At 45.0% G+C, this 19,477-nt stretch overlaps 1 protein-coding gene across 3 annotated transcripts in view; it reads left to right on the plus strand.

Annotated features, from left to right (window-relative positions):
- The first annotated feature begins 2,163 nt into the window (after window positions 1–2,163).
- Window positions 2,164–19,477, plus strand: part of ZSWIM8 (zinc finger SWIM-type containing 8) — a 147,455-nt gene continuing 130,141 nt past the window's right edge. For 2 of the 3 annotated variants that reach the window (XM_073352871.2, XM_073352872.2), the window contains exon 1: window positions 2,164–3,669. In XM_073352871.2, the coding sequence (XP_073208972.1) occupies window positions 3,492–3,669 (178 nt within the window). In that variant the 5' untranslated portion in view covers window positions 2,164–3,491. The remainder of the gene's footprint in view (window positions 3,670–19,477) is intronic. The other variant, XM_073352873.2, reaches the window with a different exon arrangement.

Raw genomic sequence — 19,477 nt, forward strand, 5'->3', positions numbered from 1 at the left:
GGGAGTCTGAAAGGACAGGAAACAGGAAGGAGTGGGGAGGAGTTGAGAGGCTGGGAGAAAGCTACCGAGGGTGCAGCAGCAGCTTGGTAAAGAGGTTTCCACTTTGAAAATAAAGTCCTTTTGAAGCTTGTTAGTACCTTGACTGGTTGATACAACACATGTGTGTAAGGTACTGGCCACTGACTGTGTCAGAGCAGCCACCTGAGCAAAAGGAGCTCACAAAACAGCGACACGACTGCCTGTCCTGAGGAATTCCAACAGTATAGAGGGCCTTTCCCACCCAGCACAGAATTGGATCTATGCCCCATCTTCCCATGTACACATGAGCCTGCTTGCAAGGGGTTACCCAGAGTTTATTGCACTTTTGGGGAGGTGGGTCTTCCTTCTTCAAAAGCAGTGAGGCCTAGGTGTCCTGTACCTTGGCTGCTGCAAGACCCATAGAGGCCTTGGATGGAGATGCAAGTTAAAGCATCCCAGGAAAGTGCGTGAGTTGCATTTTTCAAGGCTGGGCCTGTATCTGGAGTCTGACCCCCTCAAAAATGGGGGCTAGGATCCAGACTTGGGACCTTATTCAAAGATAAGAGGGGAGGGAAGCCCAAAGCTGATAGAAGGGGAGAGAATGATGGGGGAACATGCACCAATTTTGTACATATAACAGGAGGGAAAGCAGCATCAGCAGAGAGATCTGGCAGGAGCTGGGTTTGAGAGGCATTTATTAAGTGATCGCTAGAGGGGTGCAGCTGAGTGGGAGGAGTGAGGATGAGCAAAAGCCTCAGGATTCAGCAGGGGTGGAGGAGTGGAGAGGAAGCAGTGCTCATCTCCCTGTGCTTTGGGGAGTTCTGCCAGCATCTGGCCCTGAACAGTCTTCAGTGGGAACTGCCCACATGTGTCCTGCAGGGGATAAGCTTTCCCTGCTTGTATTGGGTGGGGGCAGCACCTGCTCTCCTCCACCCCTTGGGTGTTCTGGGTCACCCTCACTCTGAACTGTTAGCTGGTAGAAGACTACAAATCGCAGCATGCATTGCGAGCTCTCCCCACCCCCAACTACATATCCCAGCATGCTGTGTGAGAGCCCACTCCCTACAGGAACTACACATCCCAGCATGCAAGGTGAGCGCCTCCTGTAGGGTAACCTGGTGTCCGCTTTCCGACCAGAACACCTAATCAAAAAGAGACCCTGGTGGCCCTGGTCAGCACTGCTGACCAGGCCGTTAAAAGCCCGGGCGGCGGCAGTGCTGCAGGGCTAAGGCAGGCTAGTCCCTACCTGTCCTGGGGCACTGCACTGCGCCCTGGAAGCGGCCAGCAGGTCCAGAGCCTAAATGGGGCCCCCCCACTCCTATTGGCTGGCAACCGGCCAATGGGAGCTGGGGGGCGGTGTCTGTGGGTGAAAGCAGCACATGCCACAGAGCCTCCTGCCTCCCCCCCCCCCCCCCAGGAGCTGAACCTGCTGCGCCACTGACCGGGAGCTGCCCGAGGTAAGCCCGTGTCCCAGCCCTGAGCCCCCCCCAAACCCTAGAGCCCGCACCCCCAGCCTCACCCCATTGCCCCCTCCAACACCCTGAAGCCCTCATCCCCAGCCCAGAGCCCTCACCCCCTCCTACACCCCAAAACCCTGCCTCAACCTGCAGCCCCTTCCCGCACTCTGAATCCCTCGGCCCCACCCCCCAGCCTGGAGCCCCTTCCGGAACCCCAAGCCCCTCATCTCTGGACCCATCCCAGAGCCAGCACCCCCAGCCCAGAGTCCTCACCCCTCCCACACCCCAACCTCCTGCCCCAGTCCAGTGAAAGTGAGTGAGGGTAGGGAAGAGCAAGCCACTGGGGGGGGGTGTTGTGAGCAGGGGCAGGGCCTCGGGGAAGGGGCAGGACAGGGGCGAGGCCTCGGGGAAGGGTCAGGGCTAGGGCCTTCGGTTCTGTGTGATTAGAAAGCTGGCATTCGTCGCCTCCCACCCTACAGAAACTACACATCCCAGAATGTTGGGGAGCGCCCCCTCTCTCTACAAGAACTACATATCCCAGCATGCCATGTGAGGACCCCCTCCCTATTGGAACTACACATCCCAGCATGCACTGTGAGCCTCCCCTCCCTATAGGAACTACACATCCCAGAATGTCTGGTGAGGTGTTTTCCTCCAGCCGGTGGGGACTGCCAGTCCCAGCATGCACGCGGGCCCCGTGGCATGCTGGGACTGGCGGTGGCCGCGGGGCGGACGGCTGCGAGCGGAAGCCGGAAGCGGCGCGGCGGAAGCGGGTCCCGGCTGGAGGGGGGTCGGCAGGTGATACTGGGCAGCGCAGAGCCATCTTACCCGGCCGGGGACGGGAGTCCGGCCGCTGCCTGCGCCAGGAGAGGAGCCGGGACCGAGACCGGGCTGCGGTGGAGCCTGCGCGGGGAGCCGGGGCCATGGGGCGCTAGGGACCGGCAACCCGGAGCCGCGCGGTCCCAGCCCCGGGAGGCGGCGGCAGCTCCCCGTTCGTGTCCGCCAATCGCTGGAGCGGCGCCCCCGCACTTGCCCGCTGGCCCCATGGGGCAGGAGACGCTGCCAGCACTCTGGTAGCCACCCCCGGGACACCGCTTCTTCTCCCCCCTTGGGGCACCGCGCCTGCCCTCCAGCACCGCCTGGGCAGCCCCCCTCGGCCACTGACCCCTGGGGGCACCGCTCCCCCATCTCCGGGCACTGACCGGGGGTACCACTCCTTTCCTCTCTCCCCCAGGCACCGACCCCAGCGACACGGCTCCTTTCCTCCCCCGGGCACCGACTCGGGCACTGCTCCTCCGCAGAGCCCTCCAACCTTCCCCTGCCCAGGGCGCTGCTTTTCCCTTCGCTCTTCCCCCTAGCCCTGGGGCTGCTTCACCGGCGACGCGCCCCCTGCCTCCTAGGCAGTGCGTGAGAACCACCCCTCATTCCGACCCCTCACGAGAACAGGGGAGGTTTTACATCCATTCAAACGCAGAGAAGTGTCCCACCCTACCCCCCACTACCTTTTTTGTGATGGGGAGGTTTTTTGTTTTTTTTTTGCACTTGTTGTGAGAGAAAAGCACAATCTCAGGGAGACCTGAATCTATAGTGAAACTTAAAAGAAACAAACCACCCCTTCCCTCCCCCCCCCAATCAGACTCTCCAGGTCACTTGCAGCTGAAACCTTCAAACTTTTCTGTGTCTGTCAGACGCATGCCTGTGTCACGGCTGGAAGCATCAGTCAACAGACTAACCAAGTCCTGGGGTTTAAGTATGTTTTGTGGACATAAAAGTTTTTAAACTTTTTAAAGAACTTGGTATCTTTGGGATTTTTATGAGTTTCCCTTATTTTATGTCACTTTCCTGCTCTCCCTGCTTGAGACAGCTGTTGCTTTGTTTTTTCCCTGGTGTTGTAGTACAGGGACCTGAGTGGAGCTGGACTTTTAATTCTTGATAAAAGTTGTCCTGGAGTCACGTTGATCCATCTGTCTGAGTGAGCAGATCTGTCCCTTTCCTTCCTCGTGTCTATTGGATGTGATGGAACTCATGTTTGCAGAGTGGGAGGACGGGGAAAGGTTTTCGTTTGAAGACTCTGACCGCTTTGAGGAAGACTCCCTTTGTTCCTTCATCTCTGAGGCAGAGAGCCTTTGCCAGAACTGGAGAGGATGGAGGAAGCAATCAGCTGGACCCAATTCCCCTACTGTCAAAATGAAAGGTGAGAGCACAGTTTCACTGGGATGTTCTGGGAATTTGAGTGAAACTTCTGGGCCATGTGGGGATGGGGAAGCATGTAGACATGTTGGAACCATCCAAGGCATGAGCCAAAATCAGTTGCCTAGTAGGGGTAGCTTGTGAGTAGAGGTTGCACAAAATTGTGCTAGAAACTTGGATGCAATGATGGTTGCCTATTGGAGGAGATTGTTAATGCGGGTTTTCTGTAGTGCTTTTCTGTCTCAGACCATGTTTGCCAAAGCTGTTCTTGGGAATTTGGAGGGAAAAAACCAAAACCTACGTTGCAATAAGCAAGGTGCATACTTCAATGGGAATAATTAGTCACAGGCTCCCAGTTGTGTTTAACTGAATAAACTGCTACATAAAGATTGTCTTACTACAACAAACGCTCTAATGAAGTTGTGTGTTGGCTTCCCCCCCAACCAGTTTGTGTACAGTAGTCCATTTTCGTGTTCACTCTTCTGTATTTCACTTTATCCTTCTAGTGCCTGTAGCAAACTTTCAGCAGTAGCTGTTGAGCAGGCAGGTATGGAGACCTTATTGCAAGGAGTGACTGAGCTAGTACAGTAGTGTGTCAGCTCTGCCCCAAAGTTGATTATATTCCTGCCCTACTGACAGTTATCCCCTTCTGGCTGGAGAAAGCCTAATATACCGTACCAGCCTCCAGAAACTGATTTCCAAATAGTGGTAGCTGCTAACTTTTTGTCTGAGCTGATATGCGTTTGTATTAAACCATTTTATTGAACAATTGTATTAAATCATTTGTCTCAAGTGACTTTACCTCACAATTCAGGTACTGATCATACTGAATAGAGCCAGGCATAATGCTAGCAGAGCTATTTCAACCTTGCTTACATAATGACCATTTCTCTTTGTCCTGTGTCCCTCCATAGCTCTGTCAATCCCCATTAATTCTGACCTGTGTGACCTCACCTGCTTTTCTATTACTGCACTCCCCACAGCTCTGCACCTTTATCCTGAACTATGGCACTTACTGCTTTTCCAAGCCTAGGTCCTTCTTGAACAGAGAATGTTGTTTGTAATACGTTGTGCTGAAATATGGTAGTTTTGTGATGTGCATAAATGTCCGCTTGGCATTAGATTAGGACAAGAAAATGCATTTTACTTTGAACCATCATCTTCACATGACAGCCTAATTTTTCTCTGCTTAGTGAACTAGAACACTGGCACTAGTCCAGGATATTTAACCTCCTTTGTCTCTCTCTGCTGAGTGTCATGGGGCTATGAACAATGACGGGGAAGGAAAGGAGCTTGGAAATCTTGCCGAATGAAAGTGCAAGCTGGATGTTTTTTTGAGGTGCTGCTGTCATGATACATTTTGGTTTCAGTTATTGAACACTCCCAGGTAAAATGAATAAGGAATGGTAGCACCATGAAGTATCTAGCAAAGCCACATTATACTGAGATATAGACACCAGCGCCCTGTTCAAAGCAGCATATAGACAACATGGCTTTTTTGTTTTTGTATGTTTCACTTTAAATCTGGTTGCACACGCTGAGGCACTGAAAGAGAAGGTGTCGTAGAGCTGAAAAAGTCCCAATGCAAAGAGGAAAGTCCCCTCTAGCTCTACAAAGATAGGGGTGTGAGACTGGTCCATGCAGGGTCAGGGGTCAGATTGTAGGGAAAAAAAGGTGGAGGTACCCTTTCAAACACTGCCCACAAAATAAGGGCTGTCCACGAGTCGCCAAAATGAGGCAGTGTTCACCACAGATTGTGCAGATGTTCAAAATACAATTGTGTGTGCTGCTGGACTCTCTTGATTTCTGCTCCCCCTCAGTGGGGCTTGAATATTCATTCCCATGGGCTCTTCTGGGATACTTTGACATGGTTTCTTCTTGACTTAGTTGGAAAGAAGTGGTGATATCTCCCAATTGTCATCCACTGGTGGCACCAAAATGAGAGAGCCACTCAAAGTCAATTGTGCAGATCTGTGATCCTCGCTCTCCTTTCTAACATGAAAAATAAAATGGTTGAAATATATAAATTATCACTAAAGCCTTATTGAGAGGAATGGGGCAGTTCACACTTCTGAGAGCGAAGGTTCCAGGCTTTCTGCAAATTCACATGGAGAGCTGTACTGGTTATACTTGGTTCACATTTCTGAGGTTTTCTTTGCAACCATAACTACTAGAGACGTACTTTTCTTTTAAATGGAAACTGATATTCTGGAGAAGACGACGGTAACTTCAGAGAGGTGCTAGTTCTGCATACGGTGTGTGCTGGCTGTTTCTAAGCAGTACTCAAGGTTAATCTGTGAAATGTAAAACATGCGCTGTGTTTCACTTCATAAGCATATTTATTCATCTAACACAGAGGTACATCGTTTAAAGAAATGAAAAGCACACACAAGAACACAGCATAATTAGGGCATTTGGTAGCAAATGTAGACTGGATTTTCCTGAGAGATCCACTGTGTTACTGGAAACAGAGTAGTTCAGTCCTTTTTATGCTCACTCAATCCACCTACCATGAGGCTGAACGTAGAAGTGTAGGGCTGGAAAGGACCTTGTAAGGTCATCAAATCCAGCCCCCTGCACTGGGGTAGGACCAAGTAAACCTAGGCCAGCCCTGGCAGGTGTTTGTTTTAACTTGTTCTTAAAAACCTCCAATGATGGGATTCCACAGCCTCCTTTGGAAGCCTATTTCAGAGCTTAACTATCCTCACAGTTAGGTTGGATATTAGGAAAAACTTTCTAAGGTTCCCTTGCTGCAGATTAAGCCCAATACTAGTTTTAGTAAAAAGAAAAGGAGTACTTGTGGCACCTTAGAGACTAACCAATTTATTTGAGCATGAGCTTTCGTGAGCTACAGCTCACTTAGCTGTAGCTCATGAAAGCTTATGCTCAAATAAATTGGTTAGTCTCTAAGGTGCCACAAGTACTCCTTTTCTTTTTGCAAGTACAGACTAACACGGCTGTTACTCTGAAACTAGTTTTAGTGGACATGGGGAAGAATTAATCTCTCTCCTCTTTATGACAACTCTTACCATATCTGAAGACTGTTATGAAGGCGCCGCGCCCCCCCCCCCCCCCCCCCGGGGTCGTCTTTTCTCAAGACTAAACGTGCCTATTTTAACCTTTCCTCACAGGTCAGGTTTTCTAAAGCTTTGATCATTTTTGTTGCTCTCCTCTGTACTCTCTCCAGTTTGTCTTATTGTGACACCCCAAACTGGACACAGTACTCCAGCTGAGGTCTCAGCGGTGCTGAGTAGAGTGGAACAATTACCTTCTGTATCTTGCATACAATACTCCTGTTAATACACCCCAGAATGGGATTAGCCTTTTTCAACACTGGATTACATCGTTGGCTCATGTTCAATTTGTGATCCACTTTAACCTTGAGATCTTTTTCAACACTACTATTGCCTAGCCTGCTAGTCCCCAATTTGTATTTGTGCATTTGATTTTTGTTCTTCCAGAGTGAAGTACTTTGCACTTGTCTTTATTGAATTTCATCTTGTTGATTTCAGACCAATTTGCCCATTTGTCAAGGTCATTGTGAACTCTAAAGTGCTTACACCAACCCCCAGCTTGGTGTCTTCTGCATATTTTATAAGTGTACTCTATCTGGAATAGACCTCTCTGGAATTCTGCTAGATACTTACTCCCAGTTTGATAATGAACCATTGGTAACTGCTCTTTGAGTACAGTTTTTCTGTCAGTTATGCACTCTCTTCTGGTGATTTAATCTAGACCATGTTTCCCTACTCTGATGGGTGGTTGTGGAAGGATATTTGAACTTCTCCAGTGTGCTTTAAGGACTCATAGCTGTACTGCTTTTTCAGGAATGTTTAGGTGTACTGAATGCTCATACATCAGAAATTTAGGATAGTTACACCTGCTAAACTCTCATAGCATTTTAATTGCTCAGTATGAGCAAGTGGCAAAAAGACCTTCTTGTCATACTTTCTCTGTATTCTGGGATGGCATTTTCAGCAGTCACACAATGTGTTTTTGCTTTCTTTTCAGATAGTAGAATCAATAACGTTAAGTAGGAATCCATTTTGTCCCCTGTATGGATGCTAATACTTGTTGAATCTACACTAGCACTCATTAATTCAGCTGAACAGGTAATACAGTTACTCCTCACTTAACGATGTAGTTATGTTCCTGAAAAATGCGACTTTAAGTGAAACGATGTTAAGTGAATCCAATTTCCCCATAAGAATTAATGTAAATGGGGTGGGGGGTTAGGTTCCAGGGAAATTTTTTTTGCCAGATAAGACTATATTTGTCTGTGTGTGTAATACACACACAGTATAAGTTTTAAACAATTTAATACTGTACACAGTGATGATGATTGTGAAGCTTGGTTGAGATGGTGAAATCAGAGGGTGGGATATTTCCCAGGGGGATGCCTTACTGCTAAATGATGAACTAGCAATTGACTGAGCCCTCAAGGGTTAACTCGTTGTTAATGTAGCCTCACACTCTACAAGGCAGCAGGAATGGAGGGAGAGGAGACAGCATGACAGACAGAGACACACGCACAGGGTGTGTGTATGTGAGAGAGAGAGAGATGCGCATTTCCCCTTTAAGTATGCTGACCCACTATTAAGTACACTGCCTTGTAAAGTTAATCAGCAAGCTGAGACCACAGCTGCTGCCAGGAAGCTCCCTCCATCCTAAGCCTTGTCGTGTGTCCCCCTGCTCTATGGAGATGGGGTAAGCGGGGAGCAGGAGCAAGGGGGAGGGGAACACCCTGACATTAGCCCCCCCCCCACAGCAAGTAGGAGGCTCCAGGGAGCAGCTCCAAGGCAGAGGGCAGGAGCAGCACATGGCAGTGGGGAACTTAGGAGAGCGGGGAGCTGATAGGGGGGCTGCCGGTCCATCCTGGTTCCAAGCCCCCACCAGCTAGCTGCAATGTGCTGCTCTTCCTGCAAGCAGTGGACAAAGCAAGCGGCTGCCAAATGACATTATAAGGGAGCATCGCACAACTTTAAATGAGCATGTTCCCTAACTGATCAGCAACGAAACAACGTTAACCAGGATGACTTTAAGTGAGGAGTTACTGTAACTTCATTAGGGAGTTTCAGGAAAACATTCCCACTGTAGTTAAAGCTTTTGAGAGCAACTAAAAATCCTTTCTAACTTGCTATTTAACAACTCTTGGCAATAGTATACATTTTACTTCAGAAGAATTGTTGATTTCATTACTTCAGTCCATTCAATTGTTTGTTCCTACTTCTTAGACTCAGGTCATAAGGGACTATCATGATCATCTATTCTGACCACCTCCACACGGCAGACCACAGAACCTCATCCACCCACTCCTATAATAGTCCCCTAACCTCTGGCTGAGGTACTGAAGTCCTCAAATCATGGTTTAAATGCTTGAAGTTAGAGAATCCACCATTTACACTAGTTTAAACCTGAAAGTGATCCGTGATCCATGCTGCAGAGGAAGGTGAAAAACCCCCAGGGTCTCTGCCAATCTGTCCTGGGGGAAATTCCTTCCTAAGCCCAAATATGGTGATCAGTTGTACCCTGAATATATGGGGAAGACCTCCCAGACAGACACCTGGGAAAGAAATCTCTATAGTAACTCTGAACCCTCCTCTTCTAGTGTCTCCATCTTACTCAATGAAAGTGAAAAAAGATATAGTCTTACACCTGATGTTTGGTAATTGCTTGTTTGTGGTGTTGATCAGCAGCTTTCAGATTTACCAGTTGGACTGAGAAACCAGGCACCTTGTGAATTCAGCACCGTGAAGACTGAAAAATAAGTCGAGCTAGCCAGCTTTCCACCGAACCATGTTATTAAATGACTTTCCCACCTCCGAGAAATTTATGGAATTTAGCAAACCAAACCCCTGTAATGATTCACAGCTCCACCCCTCCCATATTATTTGACCCCACCCATTAGCCATCCAAGGACTACGCCCAGCCTCCTTCCCCTCTAAGCTTCAAAGCAATTTTTTATTTTCTAATAGGTATAACAAGGACCTCAGTGGTCTCATCATAGACCTTTTAATTTGTTTAAAATAAGTTAAAATTTTCATTTACACTTGAAACTAGATCCTAATATTTCTAGTATGAAAAATCTTTTCAAGCATATGATGTTCATGTAAACACTTCTGTGGTAGATAAAACAGCCCAAAATCCAATTGCCTCCCCTCCACATGTGCACACACAAATCCATTGTGTTGGGTTTTTCTGAAAAATGTTTTTCACGTTCCTGTCTTCCCACCCCCAGTCTCTTCTGTCTCAAGTCTCTCAAGGACAGATGTTTACCAAACACTTAAGAAGACTGCCAGGAATACTGAAGAACCGTGAAGTATTGTATTGCCAAATCTTTTTGCTCAATTTGTATTTGTGCATTTGCACCAACTTCTCCTGGAAGTATAATGACAACTCAGACCTGTGTAGTGATAAAACTCTATTCATACACAGGCAACTCGTGTGAAGAAAAGCTTAAATTTGCTTTTACAGCAAATTTGAATAGTTATACAGTGTGTTATGAAAGGCTAGAACTTGTACAGAGAAATTGTGGCAGCAAGTGGTCATCTAGAAAGCATCCTCATTAGCTGCAGAAGGTTAGTAGCAGCAGGTTTAACTTAATAGGCAGCAGGTTTAAAACAAACAAAAGAGTATTTGTTTGCACACAACAGAGTCAACCCATGGAACTCCTTGCCAGAGGATGTTGTGAAGGCCAAGATCATAACAGGGTTCAAAAAAGAACTAGATAAATTCAGGGAGGATAGGTCCATCAATGGCTATTAGCCAGGACGGGCAGGGATGTTTGCCAGAAGCTGGGAATGGGTGACAGGGGATGGATCACTTGATGATTACCTGTTCTGTTCATTCCCTCTGGAGCATCTGGCATTGGCCACTGTTGGAAGACTGGATACTGGGCTAGATGGACCTTTGGTTTGACCCAGTGTGGCCATTATGATGTTCTTGTGGTAGGACTCCTTTGAAGGGGTATAAATTGGAAAAAAGCCTCTGTCAAACTACTGGTAATACCCACTGTGTTAAGTTTGGGGGGACATGCTTTGAAAAATCAAACTGGAATGATACAGTACAGAGCATCTGGAACACTAGAAGGTTTGGCAGAGAGACCTGAGGGAAGGCTGGGGGCATGATCAGTTTAGAGAAAAGACTCAGAGATAGACAGAACAGTGTCTAAGTTTGTAAAATGCGATGTAAAGAGGACAGTGACTAAGGGTATGTCTTCGGCAGCGCTTTAATGTGGCTGTGTAGTTGTGGCACCAGCGCTGTGAGAGAGGTCTCCCAGCGCTGTAAAAAAACCCACCCCCACAAGGGGAGTAGCTACCAGCCTTGGGAGTGCGGCTCCCAGCACTGGTGCACTGTCTACACTGCCACTTTACAGCGCTGAAACTTGCAGCACTCAAGGGGTGTTTTTTTCACACCTCTGAGCAAGAAAGTTTCAGCGCTGTAAAGTGGCAGTGTAGACAAGGCCTAATTTTCATTAGTTAATAAGGACAGAAAGAATTAATGGGATCCAGAGAGCAACAGCCCCTCATTCTGCTACAAAGTCTTCCTGTAAAACATGCAACACATTAAAATTAATCATAGGTCAAACACTAAGTACCTAAAAGTAGCAACAGAAACTTGTAGTGTTCTTTTCTGAAGTTCATGTGCTGTCCCTTATGTTTTACTGCTCTCCAAACTGGAGAGGTCTATTGAGGTATCTGAGGTATTGTCTGTGGTGTACTATATACAGATGTAGAAGAACTTGGGGGTGGTGATATTTAAAATACGCACTGCATAGCCTGCTGCTGTGGTGCAGCTTTTTACTAGCGTATTGCATGGCCTGAACGTACTACTTCTATTTTGTTTGTGTTGTGGGAAGAGGGGTTTTTGCAAGTAACCCAGTCTTTATGCATATAGAATACACAAGATACAACACACCTGCTCATCATGTCCGAACTGGTTAATCAAATCTGTCCATATAGAACTGCAAACATTATAATGTACTACTGCTCCCAAATATATTAACAGAGCAACTGTTAAAAACCTGGTGGCCAGAGTGCAAAAGCCACACGTAAACACTCAGCGAAAGTTTACAGTAAAGTAAACCCTTTAAAAACTAGAGAAAATACCACAAAAACACATGATCTGATGAGAGATAATATACTGCTGAAAATAGGTCTCCTCACATGATGATGTTAGGGGGAGGACTCAGATGCTAGCAGTATGTAGACTTCTCTAGACCAGTGTTTCTAAAAAAAATAGTCCATGGACTGGCACCAGTCCCTGAGATCTCTCTGACACAGTTTAGGAAGGCAGCAGGCTAGTCCCTGGTATCAAAAAAGGTTAAGAAACATTGCTCTAGACTATCAGTCAACCCAGGGAATGTTGTTTCACCTGTTTTGTGGTGGGTATTGCAGGTGCCAGTGGCTCTTTAAATAGCAGCAAGGTAAACTAAAGTTAATTAGGAAACAGTTCGTGGATTATTAGAATAATTGCAACTATGGAATAAGCTGTATGGGGAGATTATGGGATCACCAGCGCTGTAGAGAATATAAGCGAGGCATTAGGTATTATTTTGTCAGGATTGGTTTTTTCCTGTGTTTGTAGTGTGCCTAGAACTGGGGGGCTTGGTTTATGACTAGATTCCCTAGACACTAAAGTAACACCACTGGTTTACAATGACTATAATAATCTTCAGTGCAGAAATGTGGGCCACAGAAGCAACACAGAGTTCTTTCCCAAACTCAGCATTTTGCTTTTGTGATTCAGATGGTACCCAGTGATATCTCCATCTTTTAGGAGTCTTTTCCTATTAGGTGAATAACTATCTAAAGCATAGGCCTGCCTCTTCACCTGCATTATACTCCGCACCCCCTTTAGAAGCCAAAAGTAATTATTTCCAGGCTCCCTTGAGACCATTTAGTGTGTGTGTGTGTCTCTGTCTCTGTCTCTCTCCCAAGAATGAGAACAGGAATGAGATCATAAAAGGTTTAGTGGGGAGAGGTTTGATTTTTTTTTTTTTTTACTAACTACCATTGGGTTGGACATTGGAAAAACTCAGATATAACCCTCCCCCTAAAATTACACATTTTGATTCCCTTTCTTTCACTAGTTTCAGAGTAACAGCCATGTTAGTCTGTATTCGCAAAAAGAAAAGGAGTACTTGTGGCACCTTAGAGACTAACCAATTTATTTGAGCATAAGCTTTCGTGAGCTGTAGCTCACGAAAGCTTATGCTCAAATAAATTGGTTAGTCTCTAAGGTGCCACAAGTACTCCTTTTCTTTCACTAGTGTCTTGTGGGTTCCTGTCTTTGCCTTGGTTTGGAATTTCTCACCTTTTTATTCAGAGGTCTTCCTGGATTCCCTTTTACTACTTAATATCTATCCTTGCCCACACGTCTTGTAGAGACCCTCTGATTGCTGGAGGATTGGAGATCACAGATGCGTCTGTCAGCCTGAGTTTCCAAAAGAATTATAGTAATCACACCTTTCCTTCTAGGGACTGAGTGCAAGGCTGTTTTACCCCAGGGGATGAGGATCTGTATTTGGTCCTAAACTCTGATTTGCTGCTAAGCCCCCTTCTATTTTCTGTTCCTTCCCTTTCTACCTTCTTTGTTTGGGTAACTCCTCACTTAAAGTCGTCCCAGTTAACATTGTTTTGTTGCTGATCAGTTAGGGAACATGCTTGTTTAAAATTGTGCGATGCTCCCTTATAACCTCATTTGGCAGCTGCCTGCTTTGTCCACTGCTTGCAGGAAGAGCAGCCCGTTGCAGCGAGCTGGTGGGGGCTTGGAACCAGGGTGGACCAGCAGCTCCCTATCAGCTCACTGCTCCCGTAAGTTCCCTGTGCGGCAGCCGCCCAGCAGGCTATCAATTGCTGGCAGTTCAGCTGTCCCTCCCCCCGCTAGCATGTGCTGCTCCTGCCCTCTGCCTTGGAGCTGCTCCCTGGAGCCTCCTGCTTGCTGTGCGGGGGGGACAACTAATGTCAGGTTGTGCGCGCACACACACACACACAGTCTCTGTCTGCCATGCTGTCTCCTCTCCCTCCATTCCTGTTACCTTGTTAATGGAGCCTCACACTCTACAACGAGTTAACCCTTGAGGGCTCAGTCAATGGCTAGTTCATCATTTAGCAGTAAGGCATCCCCCCGGGAAATATCCTACCCTCTGACTTCACCACCTCAACCAAGCTTCACAATCATCATTGCTGTGTACAGTATTAAATTATTTGTTTAAAACTTATACTCTGTGTGTGTGTATATATATATATGAGTCTTTTGTCTGGCAAAAAAAAATTTCCCTGGAACCTAAGCCCCCTATTTACATCAATTCTTATGGGGAAATTGGATTCGCTTAACATTGTTTTGCTTAAAGTCGCATTTTTCAGGAACATAACTACATCGTTAAGTGAGGAGTTACTGTATTTAACCTATGCTCCTGTGCATAGCTTGTTTCCCATTGGTAACAGCAGAAGCGGTGTTATCTTTGTCAGTTTCATTCTGCTGGGCCACTGGTATGATCTGGTGCTGTGGGCATGGAGAGCAAGGAGAGACTAATTGTATTGCTGTCACAGCCACAGCTAGTCCAGCTCCTGCCCCCAGCGCGTCCCTGGGTCACCAGTTAGAATAGCAGTGTGGAACTAACAAAGACCTGCTGCTGCTCTGATGGTTACAAATATAGATATGGGAACATGTGATTCCTCCCTCCATTAAAACTGTGTGAGGGGCGGTAAAGCCATGACTTTTGCTGCAGTGAGAAGAGCTTCTACTATGTAAGAGTTTCCCAGGTGATTTATTGAATTTCAACTTCTAGGTTTGCTAAGCCTGTTCTCAAAACAGCTAACCTTTCTAAAATGAAGATGAATATTTTCAACTCTCTCAGCTGATCATTAGTGATGTTACATGTAAATTGTTCTGTCCCCAAAAGCAGTTATTTGGCTCCTTAAAACTTCCAGACTTGGTTCATCTCCAAAATGGCTTGGTGGATTGATGAGACTAAAGTGGCAATAGTCCAAGTTATACAGATCTGTGTTCTGTATTTGCACTGTCTCTGGTTCAAATGTGGTGAATGTAATCTGTTTCAAGAGCCAGTGGTCAAATGCAACATACTGTGACAATTTATAACTTTGGAACTCCAGTTCAGTTTGAAGAAGAGCAACAAAACCAGAAGATGTTACATAAACAGTTTACAGAGAAACATTACTTTTTTGTACATTTTTCATGCAAGCTATGCCTCCCAGAATGCTTTAGTTAAACAGAGGAATTAGGAAGACAAAGTAAGGGAGGTTTTCAGGTGAGATTTGAGAAAGTAAAGGCTGTTCCACTTACCAGGTAGCTACAGAAAAGGCTTTCGTGTCAGTAGTGGCAAGACTGAGGAGGGACCTGAAGCTTTGCACTGCCTCACTGAGAAGAATAGTTAATGTGTGTGGATCACTTTGTTCTTAAGGTGTGGTTTAATAACCATATTGTAGTTACCTTAATGTGTCAGCAAATGCATGCTTAGTATAATGACTTAAATATTCAAAGTGGTTTTTTCCTGAAATACTGAAGTACCATATGAAAACAGCTATTCGGTATCACTGAGCTTAGGCATATAGGCTGCTATGATGTCTAGGGTTTCTTTTTAAAATATATGTATAATTAAGGGTTACTGTATAGGATATTAATGAAAACTGAGATGCCCTGACATGTTTTCATATATGCTCAGAGTTGAAGGTAGTCCTAAAGGCTCATAGTAGGTAGTTGGCATGGATGTCATGTAATGCTACTGATTAGTCTCTAGTCCATACTAGGTTTTTGATTGCTCCTAGGTGCTGGATGATAGTATTTTTACTTGTTTGCTGTGGAAAAAGATACACACAAGCTCTGGAATACACACCTAAACATATTTTAAACTGCCTTCACTAAATAAGGACACTCCACTAGAGAGAGAGCTTGCATCATAGAACCTGCTTCAGTACGGGCGGGCAGGGACGGGACCCCCTAACTGCTCACCTCTAGTTGTCCCTGACCACCTCACACTAGAACCCAAATGTAGTATCATAAAAAAATTACAACTCATACTTGAGGAGGACTGCATCCTGAAATAAATCTTTCCCAAACTCCCTCGTCTGGCCTTCAGACAACCTCCCAACCTCTCCAAACTCATCATCAGAAGCAGGCTCCCCACAGAGCAGGACCCACCAGCTCAAAGCGGCACCAGACCCTGCCAGAATAACAGATTCAAAACCTGCCGATGTATCTCCACTGCTACGATGATCAATACCCTCCACAACGCACCTTTCAAGATCCATGGGTCCTACATGTGCCTATCACAACGTGGGGTGTATCTCATCCCGTGCACTAAATGTCCCAAAAACAACAGCTATGTGGGTGAAACGAGGCAATCACCACACTCTCGAATGAACTCGCACAGGAAAATGATAAATGGCAAAAACACCCAATCACCTATGAGTGAACACTTTTCACACATTTTCGTTCAATATCTGACCTCTTAGTCCTGATCCTCAAAGGAAACCTGCGCAACACTTTCAAAAGACAGGCCTCAGAGCTTAAATTCATAACTCTGCTGGACACTAAAAACCTTGGATTTAGCAGAGACACTCTTTTTACAGCTCATTACAGTAATGTGCAACGTACCCTATTGTCTGCTAACCTTTAATTGCCCTTTTCATTTTAAGTAGTCTCCTACAGCATGTATGAAACCCCTATGCTAAACAATCTGTCCTGCCTTGTATTTAGCTCAGATGCTCTGTTTACTTTCTCCAAATTGGACAAAGCTCTCTGTAAAGCTTGTCCCTTCCACCAACAGAAATTGGTCCAATAAAAGATATTCCCTCACCTATGTTGTCTCTTTCATACCCTGGGACCAACACAGCTACAACAGTGCTACAAACAGAAAGATAATCAAACAAGCAAAATGTTAAAAAGGAATATGAAGCCACTGGAAGACTTGCAGCAAAATTGAAGAAATGAGAAAAGTGCACAGGAAGGATCAATGAGTGCTCCCCAGAACGATTGTGCGGATGACACCTGGGTATTCCTGGGAGATCTGGGAAGGCCACTACCTGAGCTGATCATGACGAGACACGTTATCGCTCCATAGTTCATATTGAAGCTGGCTTTCTATTATAAACTTGATTATTCTTGCACTTGGACACACACAAACACTCTCTCTCTCTCGCTCATTTGTTTCATATTATAAATATTATGACATTTCATGGTGTCTTATCAGAGGGTGGGTATTTTTATGGAGACTTGGAGAAATCATACAAATATCTTGGATTTCAAAATTTCCACTGTTTAACTTAGTTCAAAGGGTTTTATGAGGCTTTTTTTTGTCTCCCCATATCTCAGAAGTAGCCTGTCTTAACAGTCAAAACTGATTTATCTTTTGGTGCTTGAAGTGTAAGAATGTCTTTTAGTATGATTTCAAGGGTTATTATAGTAATTAAAAACTTACAACTCATTTCACACAAATACTGAAATCTGTTTAAGCCTAAAATCCAATTATAAAAGTTACTTAAACGGTTTGTCATGGTAAAAAAGCGAATGTTGCAATTTTAGTTGAAACCGCCTTAACCCATTCATCCCTTTCCAACCCCCCCCCGACCCAAAATGAATGGCACACATTTTATCAAATAGATTAGGTTAAACAGTCTTTCCTTTGATTGAATTGATCTTTAACATTTTTAAAGAGGAATATACACAGAATATGGATACAATTATTATCGAAATAGCACTGGGTCTTGTTTTGATAAAGCATGTTATACATAATCTAAATTAACTCTTGTGAAGCGCTGTGCTCTGGAGAAATGGGTGGCAGTCAAGAGGCCCTGGTTCTCGCCAGGACTTGTGTGGCCTGGGTTGAGTTGCTTTTTTCTCAGTTTCCTGAACAGTAAAATAGCCATACTTATTTACCCACCTCACATATATTTTGTGAGGCTTAATTAGCTAATGACTGTATAGGGCTTTTAACACAAAGTACTAAAAGCGCTAAGTATCACTAGATTTTCTGTCTTCTCTAAGCACACTTTTCTATAGAGCATTAGGACGTTTTGCAGAAGCAAACTGCTTGTTAAAACTTAGAGACAGCCTAGCAACTTTATCTTGGCTTTTAGATGACCGCACTAAAAAAAATTCAAACAAGAACATTTTGTAATCAAACAGTTTAAATTAGGAAAAGTCAAATTAATTTTAAAGCATAAGCACTATTTTGGCAAAGCTATCAACTGATTTCTTTATATCTTCCAAAAGCCTTAAGTTGCTGAATAGATTCAGTGCCCTGGGGAATTTCTAAATTCTCCAGGTCACAGGAAATTAGGAGAAGCCACTAATTTTATCAGCTGTTTAAAGTTTAGGGGATGTGAAAGGAAATTGACTCATCCGAGCCAATGAAGTACTTGCATTTAAAATTAAGTGCTTACGATTTTCGTTGCAAAAATATTTCACTGGCTCAGCCGGGAGGTGGTTTCCTATTACTGCCCAAAAACTTGGCTGCGCTTTAAGTCAGTTTATCTGGCTATCAGCTGCTGGAAATTTAAGACATGAGGCAAATGTAGATTCCAAAATTAAGGCAGTGTCCAGTTATGCTCCAAGGAAAAGTGCTGTAGAAAACTTTGTGAATGACACAGTTTCCCAACCTATAGCTGTTGGGAGCCAGGTGCAGCTGAAAATATTATATGCCCAGCATATGCACTTTCCTAGGTGAACTCCTACAGCTTGGCAAGATCCAAAAATTGAAGTGAGTGATGGGTAGAATAGCAGACACATCTGCTTGTAGAGGCCATGAGGCTCTGGGGTAGGATAGAGAACACTGACGGAGATCATGTGCTTCTCCCTGTAGCACACTTGCCACAGAAGATGGAGCTTCAACTACGATCTAAGGACAGGCTCTTTCCCAGTTGAAGTGGGGAGGGGATCTGGACATTACCTCTAGATGGACCAATATCTTGTATCATTCTTTTGTCTGGGTTTAGTTCTCTGTCAGGTGTATGGTAAAGTTTCCTAGCCCCTCTTTGTAAGTGACAGTGCGGGAAATGGAGAGATAAAGGGAATAACACAGGAAAGAAATAATGTGGGATTTTTGGAACAAGAAATGGTATAAGGGAAGAGTTAGATGTCACAATGCAGTGGGGGGAGAGAAGTTTAAAAAAAAAAGTCACTGAAAAGAATGTAAGAATGCCATGATCTATTAGACTATAAAGTAAAATTAAGACTGTAAGGAGATGATGTTACAAAACGAACCTTATCCAGAATTTCTAAGTGTATATAATGAGAATCTCAATGACATAGTCCATCCATCCTGCATGACTTCCAGATGGAAAAGATGAAAAGCAAGAATTGGGTGGGGAAAAACTGGAGTCACAAGTTCTTGCTCCATTTCCTGTGCAATATTGAAACTCCTTCTGCATATATCATGGTCATGCCCCTTCTTTCAGAAATCTTGGTAAGAGATCAATATTGCACTGTGGAATTGCAAGGACTAAAAGGGCTAGTGTTCCAGAATCTAATTTATCAGGGGTTGTTACTTGACTTCCCACCAATAAACTACTGTAAAGAGTTAATTGTGACTCTGTCTGCTAGACTTGTGATTTGGGGGGGTAGGCATGTCTTCACGGTTGGAGATCTAGCAAAGGAATGGAAAAAGTGAGACAGCCTTAACAGTAAATATAGCCAACTTACCATCTGGCCTCTTTTTAAATATATTAATGAAAACAATACCAGCGTGTGGCCAAACCATTCTCAGTGGCATCTTGTCAATTTGTATGAGAGAACCAGACTCTTCCTTGAAGTAAATGTGCTAAGGAAAATTTTGCTGAATCTATGAATAC

Source organism: Lepidochelys kempii, chromosome 7 (genome assembly GCF_965140285.1).
Source record: "Lepidochelys kempii isolate rLepKem1 chromosome 7, rLepKem1.hap1, whole genome shotgun sequence".
In the NCBI taxonomy this organism is placed as follows: domain Eukaryota; kingdom Metazoa; phylum Chordata; order Testudines; family Cheloniidae; genus Lepidochelys; species Lepidochelys kempii.